Source organism: Pecten maximus, chromosome 5 (assembly GCF_902652985.1).
Source record: "Pecten maximus chromosome 5, xPecMax1.1, whole genome shotgun sequence".
In the NCBI taxonomy this organism is placed as follows: domain Eukaryota; kingdom Metazoa; phylum Mollusca; class Bivalvia; order Pectinida; family Pectinidae; genus Pecten; species Pecten maximus.
Window position 1 is genome coordinate 45,873,523 of NC_047019.1, and position 10,867 is coordinate 45,884,389.

At 42.5% G+C, this 10,867-nt stretch overlaps 1 protein-coding gene across 1 annotated transcript; it reads left to right on the plus strand.

The window, feature by feature from the left end:
- The first annotated feature begins 995 nt into the window (after nucleotides 1-995).
- Nucleotides 996-10,666, plus strand: LOC117328176 (SH3 domain-containing protein Dlish-like). Its single transcript, XM_033885587.1, has 3 exons — nucleotides 996-1,665; nucleotides 7,477-8,187; nucleotides 8,556-10,666. The coding sequence occupies exons 1-3, from the start codon at nucleotides 1,602-1,604 to the stop codon at nucleotides 9,482-9,484; spliced, it is 1,704 nt and encodes a 567-aa protein (XP_033741478.1). The 5' UTR covers nucleotides 996-1,601; the 3' UTR covers nucleotides 9,485-10,666.
- Nucleotides 10,667-10,867: the final 201 nt, after the last annotated feature.

Sequence of the window (10,867 nt, forward strand, 5' to 3'; positions counted from 1 at the left end):
ACCGTTCCTAAACGTAGTTAGTTACCTTTCCTAAGCGTAGTTGATACTCCTTACCGCTCCTAAGCGTAATTTGGCACTCCTTACCGTTCCTAAGCGTAATTGGCACTCTTTACCGTTCCTTACCTTTCCTAAGCGTAATTGGCACTCCTTACCGTTCCTAAGCGTAATTGGCACTCCTTACCGTTCCTAAGCGTAGTTGGCACTCCTTACCTTTCCTAAGCGTAGTTGGCACTCCTTACCTTTCCTAAGCGTAATTCGCACTCCTTACCGTTCCTAAGCGTAATTGGCACTCCTTACCGTTCCTTACCTTTCCTAAGCGTAATTCGCACTCCTTCAGAACTATAAACAACCCTTAAGAGTAACAACGCTAAAATGTCGCCTTTCTCTGCGAGTTTTTCTTTACCCCCTCAAATTAATATTTGGTCTTTGTATTAATTAATAGCGACGACGACGACGATGACGATGACGATGATGTAGCAGACATTCTCGTATGCGTTATTCTAATTCACTATTTAATACGAATGCTTGCAGCGGTAATCGATCAGTCTACATAACTAAAACGCTTAGATCATCTTAATGTTTGTCATTTACGTGACTATTGTTATTCCGTGTCTTTGTGTGATAGACCACGCCGTGAATAAAATTAATATTTTGAAGGACTTTTTTTCTCTTTATTGCTATCTAACTCGTGCTAACCTGTATGGATCTGCAACAATCTAGCTATTCTAGTCCAGACACATGCCAGCCTAGAGCCACCTGTGTATTTGTTAACATTCATTCAACACCTCCCACTTTCATTGTGCATTATAAAATAAAATGGGGAAAACAGTTCTTTGATGAATTAAAATCTTTGAGTTTGCCAGACAAAATTATCGATATATTGACTGGAACTGAACTTACAGATATGAAAGGACACGGTTACTTTTAACATTGAACAGTTACAATTTTACTGAGTACTGAAAAGTTGACCATACTCAGAGACGCGGCACGAGAGGGCTACCCGATCAGATAGGGTTGTAACGTTACCCAATTCGATACACACCTTTGTATTTGTACCTGTATACATGTTACTAATGAATTGTATTAAATGTATTAAAGCACGTGTAATATAAGTAGGGTATATATCATATGAACAATAGGCTCCGTGCTCGTCCACCATTCGGCGAATACACACGACATAGCTAGGTATAGATGTAAGAGGCGTCAAACACAGGCCCACGTAAATACAGTTGTTTACATTAGTACGAGTATCAATTAAGGGGTTTAAGTGGACAAAGCGACGATAAGAGCTACAGAAGGACTTTAATCAGACAGAATTCCTATGTAACGTATATATATATATAACAGATTTGTGACTTTTGGCGGTACCTATTGCCTGTATAGGTTACTCCACATACTTAATACACACATATTCACCATACCCAGGACACAATGGAATTGACGCTCACATTCTTGGTGAGCACCCAGTTGAGAAAAGAACTGTGAATCAGTGCCTTAAATCTGTGCTTAAGTTATTACAGTAGATCGACATAGGAAGGCGGATGTATACTAGTAAATAAGGACATCTGTACACGAGGAGTTCATCGAGAACATCCTAGCTGATGGCGTTTCTGTGTCCAAGTCGGGTGGGCAGGAAAACCAAAGTGAGAACACCGAAAAAGAAAGGTATTTCAATTATTTTTCCAAACTCACGTATAAATGAATACGAATTATAAGCAAGCTCGTGAAACATCACAGAAACATGCGATATTTCAAAATAATTATAATTGATAAAACCGTGATACTTTTAGAAATCCTAGTTAAGTTTAATGAAGAAAACCATTGAAATGTCTTAGTATTGGGAAGCGATATCTGAGTTTTCAGTTTGTGATAGCATCTCATGGATGTCATGAGGTGTCAATTCGTCATTACTGTTGCCTTCGATTGCCAACATGACTATTTCGCAGACATGGCGATCTTATCAATTTAGTCCCGTGTTTTTCTGGTATAATATCATCCCCGCCTATAGAAGTCGATATATATGAAGATATATTGTCTGAAGAAATAACCCAATGGCTAGGTTCAGTTTTCTACGTCCCGTCAACACCTGGTCCCCCTAGTTGGGACGGTTTACGTATACATGAACAGCAAACTTTCAGTAGAGATGTATATGATTTACTTTATATGCTGATTTATAAAGCGATCCGCTATAGGGTTTCCGCCTGGGTGAGCGGATGCTATCGTCACCGGTGGTACGACTATACTCGAGATGTTATCATTTGTCTACATCTACTATCCGAGGTCCTCTTACCCATAATATCATCCAAAGAGGTCCCGAGGGCCTGCCTCCACTACTAGTTATATCGATATGGTGATATCTTCTTTCGTCAGCTGCCAAGGTGAGGAGGGGCTGATGACTTTCATTATTAGGAAATACCCAAACTGCAGTGAATAGTTACGGTCTTACAAAATGATGAATATTGAATAAGTTAGCGTGACTGGCCTATAAGGTACAGGCTATTACAGTCGACTGACGGTGGGCCACCCCGATAGTCAGACTATTGCCAGAGCACTTATGTCTTATACAAGTACGACATTGGTGGCCACTCGGTATTATACAGATACCAATCGTGTTACGGCTAGTCGAGCCTAGCCTCTAGAAACATATGGTAACAAAATACTACTGAAATGGTAAATAATTCATTCCTCGAGCTCATTAGAAAATGAAAGTAGCACGCTTACAAGAAAGTATGGTACGTAAACATGCGATTGTATGTCATGGGCTCACCCGTTCCTCTCGATTCTACAAAGTGTACGACTACATGATAGTATATCGGGGATCACACCGAGCTCTCATTCCCCCACAAACTATGTAGATCCCACCGAGCTCTCATTCCCCTACAAACTGTGTAGATACATACATGATAGTATATCGGGGATCATACCGGGCTCTCATTCCCCCACAAACTGTGAAGATACATACATGATAGTATATCGGGGATCATACCGGGCTCTCATTCCCCCACAAACTGTGAAGATACATACACGATAGTATATCGGGGATCACACCGAGCTCTCATTCCCCCACAAACTGTGTAGATACATACACGATAGTATATCGGGGATCATACCGAGCTCTCATTCCCCCACAAACTGTGTAGATACATACATGACAGTATATCGGGGATCACACCGAGCTCTCATTCCCCCACAAACTGTGTAGATACATACACGATAGTATATCGGGGATCATACCGAGCTCTCATTCCCCCACAAACTGTGTAGATACATACATGACAGTATATCGGGGATCACACCGAGCTCTCATTCCCCCACAAACCTGTGTAGATACATACATGACAGTATATCGGGGATCACACCGAGCTCTCATTCCCCCACAAACTGTGTAGATACATACACGATAGTATATCGGGGATCATACCGAGCTCTCATTCCCCCACAAACTGTGTAGATACATACATGACAGTATATCGGGGATCACGCCGAGCTCTCATTCCCCCAACAAACTGTGTAGATACATACACGATAGTATATCGGGGATCATACCGAGCTCTCATTCCCCCACAAACTATGTAGATACATATACGATAGTATATCGGGGATCATACCGAGCTCTCATTCCCCCACAAACTGTGTAGATACATACATGACAGTATATCGGGGATCATACCGAGCTCTCATTCCCCCACAAACTGTGTAGATACATACATGATAGTATATCGGGGATCACACCGAGCTCTCATTCCCCCACAAACTGTGTAGATACATACACGATAGTATATCGGGGATCATACCGAGCTCTCATTCCCCCACAAACTGTGTAGATACATACATGACAGTATATCGGGGGATCACACCGAGCTCTCATTCCCCCACAAACTGTGTAGATACATACATGACAGTATATCGGGGATCACACCGAGCTCTCATTCCCCCACAAACTGTGTAGATACATACACGATAGTATATCGGGGATCATACCGAGCTCTCATTCCCCCACAAACTGTGTAGATACATACATGACAGTATATCGGGGATCACGCCGAGCTCTCATTCCCCCAACAAACTGTGTAGATACATACACGATAGTATATCGGGGATCATACCGAGCTCTCATTCCCCCACAAACTATGTAGATACATATACGATAGTATATCGGGGATCATACCGAGCTCTCATTCCCCCACAAACTGTGTAGATACATACATGACAGTATATCGGGGATCATACCGAGCTCTCATTCCCCCACAAACTGTGTAGATACATACATGATAGTATATCGGGGATCACACCGAGCTCTCATTCCCCCACAAACTGTGTAGATACATACACGATAGTATATCGGGGATCATACCGAGCTCTCATTCCCCCACAAATTATGTAGATACATATATACACGATAGTATATCGGGGATCACACCGAGCTCTCATTCCCCGACAAACTGTGTAGATACATACATGACAGTATATCGGGGGATCACACCGAGCTCTCATTCCCCCACAAACTGTGTAGATACATACATGACAGTATATCGGGGATCATACCGAGCTCTCATTCCCCCACAAACTGTGTAGATACATACACGATAGTATATCAGGGATCATACCGAGCTCTCATTCCCCCACAAACTGTGTAGATACATACATGACAGTATATCGGGGATCATACCGAGCTCTCATTCCCCTACAAACTGTGTAGATACATACATGATAGTATATCGGGGATCACACCGAGCTCTCATCCCCCCACAAATTATGTAGATACATATATGATAGTATATCGGGGATCATACCGAGCTCTCATTCCCCCACAAACTGTGTAGATACATACATGACAGTATATAGGGGATCATACCGAGCTCTCATTCCCCCACAAACTATGTAGATACATACATGACAGTATATCGGGGATCACACCGAGCTCTCATTCCCCCACAAACTGTGTAGATACATACATGACAGTATATCGGGGATCACACCGAGCTCTCATTCCCCCACAAACTGTGTAGATACATACATGCATGATAGTATATCGGGGACCTACCTTGAAATCTGATGGGATATCTCAGCGGACATTGCCCTAGAACGAGAGCTCTATCCGATTTGAACATTGTCGTAGGCCGAGAGCCATAATCGAACATTTTCCTAAGCCGAGAGATATATCTGAACATTGTCACAGGCCGAGAGCTATATCTGAACATTGTCACAGGCCAAGACCTGTGTCCGAACATTGTCCTAGGCCGATAGCTATATCTGAACATTGTCACAGGCCGAGAGTTTTATCTGAACATTGTCACAGGCCAAGACCTGTGTCCGAACATTGTCCTAGGCCGATAGCTATATCTGAACATTGTCACAGGCCGAGACCTGCGTCCGAACATTGTCCTAGGCCGAGACGTGTATCTGAACATTGTCCTAGGCCGATAGCTATATCTGAACATTGTCACAGGCCGAGACCTGCGTCCGAACATTGTCCTAGGCCGAGACGTGTATCTGAACATTGTCACAGGCCAAGACCTGTAACACTGTCCTAGAGCTCTATCACAACCTTCGCCTAGGCCAATAGCTCTATTGGTTTAAAAAACATCAGACATCGGATGGTGGTGAGTTTGCAAAAAGATGAAATAGTGAAAGTGTGTTGTGTTGCTTTATCTTTCTCTATCCTCCTCGTTTACAATTTTCAGCGCTTGGTTAAATGACCTACCCTATACTGTTAAATACCCCTACCCTATACTGTTAAATACCCCTACCCTATACTGTTAAATACCCTACCCTATACTTGTTGAATACCCCTACCCTATACTGTTGAATACCCCAACCCTATACTGTTGAATACCCTACCCTATACTGTTGAATACCCCAACCCTATACTGTTGAATACCCCTACCCTATACTGTTAAATACCCTACCCTATACTGTTGAATACCCCTACCCTATACTGTTAAATACCCTACCCTATACTGTTAAATACCCTACCCTATACTGTTGAATACCCTACCATATACTGATGAATACCCCTACCCTATACTATTGAATACCCTACCCTATACTGTTGAATACCCTACCCTATACTGTTGAATACCCTACCCTATACTGTTGAATACCCTACCCTATACTGTTGAATACCCTACCCTATACTGTTGAATACCCCTACCCTATACTGTTGAATACCCTACCCTATACTGTTGAATACCCTACCTTATACTGTTGAATACCCCTACCCTATACTGTTGAATACCCTATCCTATACTGTTGAATACCCTACCCTATACTGTTGAATACCCCTACCCTATACTGTTAAATACCCTACCCTATACTGTTGAATACCCTACCCTATACTGTTGAATACCCCTACCCTATACTGTTGAATACTTCTACCCTATACTGTTGAATACCCCTACCCTATACTGTTAAATACCCTACCCTATACTGTTGAATACCCTACCCTATACTGTTAAATACCCCTACCCTATACTGTTGAATACCCGTAACCTATACTGTTGAATACCCTACCCTATACTGTTGAATACCCCTACCCTATACGGTTGAATACCCCTACCCTATACTGTTAAATACCCTACCCTATACTGTTGAATACCCTACCCTATACTGTTGAATTCCCCCCTACCCTATACTGTTGAATACCCTATCCTATACTGTTGAATACCCTACCCTATACTGTTGAATACCCTATCCTATACTGTTGAATACCCTACGCTATACTGTTGATTCTACCATGTTTGCTATGCAACGCCAGTTTTGATTGGTTTAAAACCATGTATAATTTTCCAATAACCCACGCTCGTGCCAATAATACACGGTCGGGAGTCACGGCTGTAACAATTTTATATATCTAATATTCACCCATTTTATAAAAGGTTACCATAGCCGAGTAGGCTAACGGGTTAGTCTTTTAATAAATTTTTATCACGACGCGAGTTCGAATCCTACGGAGGCCCCCCTTTTTTTCTTTTTTCTTTCTTTTTTTATCCTTTTTTTATTTTCAAAATCAATGCTATATATCATAGATGCTCTTGATCTTAGTACTGTATTGCCTGTATATTTCATCAACAAATAATGCAATACTGAAGAAATAAATTACAAGGTTTTCTCGGGGTTTCTTTGCTGTTTTTCTATTAGAAAGAGGTCGATCTCAGAACTAAACAGTACATGGTAGAATAAAAATAATCAACTTTGACTCGTGTATTGTTGCAGGATATACAACTCGGACTCGTATATTTTGCAATTTTAATTAATAACTCAGGCCTGCGGCCTTCGTTATTAATTCAATTGCAAAATATCCTCGTCCTCGTTGTATATCCTGCAATAATACACGAATCATCGTTAATTATTTCTTAAATACCCTACCCTATACTGTTAAATACCCTGCCCTGTGCTGAAATGTGTATTTTCAGGGTAATGTGAGGTGATGAATCCATTATTTGCCAATCAAATACGACTTCACTGTTGTTTCAGACAAACCTTTTGATGGCCTTCCTGGGAGGATCACCGGAAGTGACAGCATAGATACCCTGCAGCGTGTTGGTCTTGAGAAAGAGAGCAGTCTGTCACCAAAGTCAAAAGTCAGAGTTGTTACCGACTTTCAACCATGCGTGGATGAAGAGGTAGCCGTAAAACGCGGAGATGAAGTTTATTTGTTATATAAGGAAAATGACTGGGCATACGTCATCAAACGAAACGGAGAGGAGGGGTTTATTCCGTACAGTTACTGTACAAGGTTGTTCTGTCCAGAATCAATCTCGCCGGACATTTCCAGGAAAAAAACATTTGAAGAATCACGTTTTGTAGAAAGAGATTCTTTTTTCACGGATGAGTGGTCATCGGAGTCTCCGAAGCAGGATTCCGAAACGAATCTAAGAGATCCTACTACTAACAGGGGGATTATTACTCGTGAAGAGATGATACGGATATTACAACCCCCTCCACCCATCACGGAGGACGTTAAACCGGAAGTGAGGCCGTTCAGGAAGACTTCCCATGGCCAGTTCATTGTCTTGTTCGACTTTTCCGCCTTGGACGAGAACGACACCAACGTGGAACGTGCGGAGCTCGTAGATGTCCTCAACATTGAGGACCCGGATTGGTCCTGGATACGTCACTATGACGGCCGAGAAGGGTTCGTGCCCAAGTCCTACATTTGCCCAGTAGAGCCGCTGAAGGCAATAGGTACGTATAACAGGAGTGGGGTCTTCCTGTGGTAAAGTGGTAAAGTTACGAGTATATTAGCCAGAAAACGTTCTCCATACAATAAATTTCAACAAGTGACAATTAATAAATGCTGTTTCAGCCAATTATTAATTGTCAGAGATGAAAGCATAATATATACCAAACATGTCATTCCGAGGGGCAGTAAGTACCTAGCGAAGATTTTACAATGTAACTAAACTCAACAGATGTATCGGAAGTGTAAATTGTTGCGTCCAGCAAGCAAGATCACTGTATTAATGACAACCCCTGGCCTCTTCCCAAACACAATGTTCAGAGAAAATGATATACAATGATACATCTTATGTTGTCTGTTCAATCTCTTCCAGAGAAGGCAATCAATGGAGGTCATAGTCGCCAAAGCAGTGCAACAGGGCGTACGTCCGCGTCCTCCTCCATCTCAGGACTCGGTCCAGCGCCAAAGAACCACCAGAGAGTGTCAAACAATTTACGGACCGGCCATCCTTACTTGTCACAACCTTCTCTTAATGTGATGACAAACGGAAAAAGGTCGTCACGTGATGATGTTAATGTGAAACTTTTAAAGACATTTGCTAGCAGCGACGCAGTGAACAGACAACAGGGAATGTCTAATACTCGCAACTTCTTGGCTTTCAATGAGTCTACGTCTACGCTTCCCCCTCCAACGTCTCAGGTGATCACTGTTCGTCCGCCAACCCGGTCCATCAGCCAGACCATCACACAGAACGACCAGCGGGAGGCAGGTCTATCGTCTACATTCAAACCGAAGGGGAAACAATCCGCGACCGACAGTGACTTTGATGATCCTGCATGTGCCTCATCTCTGCCAGGAACACCGCGATTTGAGACTAGTCAACATCCACAAACTGATACCATGAAACATAATCAGCAAAGTGAACAAATCGACCCCGTGTCATCGGCTGACAATAATATATCAGACAACGCACACGTGCATGCGACACCAAAGCCAGGAGAGAGTAAAAAGGAGTCCAACGCGATGCATGTATATGTAAATGTACCATTCAAGTTAAAACAATCCGACAACCAACGAGATCGCGACCCTACAACGAGTGACAACGTTATCGAGTGTGTTTTGTTGTATGACTATACAGCGCGCTCTCAGGATGATCTGACCGTCAAGCGTGGGGACAGTGTGTACGACGATGGGCGTAATCGGGGTAATTCACACTGGCGGTGGGTGTTTTCGCCCCGTGCCAAGGCCTACGGCTACGTACCTAGGCAATACGTCAAGCAAGTCGTACAGACTTCGTTATAAAAGTGTGGTGCGGCAGATATGACGATCTCCGTTAATACTTTTGTGTAATTGTAGGTATGAATTGAAGGTTGAGGGAAAGTGTATTAGAGCCAAGTTCGTGATTGCAAAATCAGGGAACACTGTCCAATTCCAGTTTCTGTAACAATAACGGTCATCAATCCGCCGCTGCATACGCGATAGACACTTAACACATTTCCATGAGCATGTATCAATATCTATACCCCAACTATCCTGTATAACATTATTCCGTATTTATTTCCTCCCTATGACTTCCGTTAAGGATATGTATGTTGACAGGAGGTTAGTTATTAAAGCTATTCTTCTCTTGGTCACATCTATCTACTTATTGGTAATACTGGTGACGTGTTGGTAAGTGGGCATATTTAAAATGTTGGTAAGATGAAAGGGCATGATTTTGTTGGTGTTGGTAAGGTGAGAGGGCATGATTTTGTTGATGTTGGTAAGGAAAGAGGGCATGATTTTGTTGGTGTTGGTAAGGTGAGAGGGCATGATTTTGTTGGAGTTGGTAAGATGAGAGGGCATGATTTTGTTGGTGCTGGTAAGGTGAGAGGGCATGATTTTGTTGATGTTGGTAATATGAGGGGGCATGATTTTGTTTGTTGGTAAGGTGAGAGGGCATGATTTTGTTGATGTTGGTAAGATGAGAGGGCATGATTTTGTTGGTGTTGGTAAGGTGAGAGGGCATGATTTTGTTTGTTGGTAAGGTGAGAGGGCATGATTTTGTTGGTGTTGGTAAGATGAAAGGGCATGATTTTGTTGATGTTGGTAAGGTGAGAGGGCATGATTTTGTTGGTGTTGGTAAGATGAGAGGGCATGATTTTGTTGGTGTTGGTAAGATGAGAGGGCATGATTTTGTTGATGTTAAGTAAGGTGAGAGGGCATGATTTTGTTTGTTGGTAAGATGAGAAGGCATGATTTTGTTAAAGTTTGTAAGGTGAGAGGGCATGATTTTGTTGGTGTTGGTAAGGTGAGAGGGCATGAATGTGTTGGTGCTGGTAAGGTGATAGGGCATGATTTTGTTGGTATTGGTAAGGTGAGAGGGCATGATTTTGTTGTTATTGGTAAGATGAGAGGGCATGATTTTGTTGGTGCTGGTAAGGTGAGAAGGCATGATTTTGTTGGTATTGGTAAGATGAGAGGGCATGATTTGGTGTTGGTAAGGTGAGAGGGCATGATTGTGTTGGTGCTGGTAAGGTGAGAGGGCATGATTTTGTTGGTATTGGTAAGGTGAGAGGGCATGATTTTGTTGGTATTGGTAAGATGAGAGGGCATGATTTTGTTGGTGTTGGTAAGGTGAGAAGGCATGATTTTGTTGGTATTGGTAAGGTGAGAGGGCATGATTTTGTTGGTGTTGGTAAGGTG

Bases quoted from the DNA above. Each gene is read 5' to 3' on its own strand.
- LOC117328176 (XM_033885587.1), top strand. From the start codon at position 1,602: ATGGCGTTTCTGTGTCCAAGTCGGGTGGGCAGGAAAACCAAAGTGAGA. The intron at 1,666-7,476 runs GTATTTCAATTA...CTGTTGTTTCAG, and splicing joins GAGAACACCGAAAAAGAAAG to ACAAACCTTTTGATGGCCTT. The intron at 8,188-8,555 runs GTACGTATAACA...AATCTCTTCCAG, and splicing joins AGAGCCGCTGAAGGCAATAG to AGAAGGCAATCAATGGAGGT.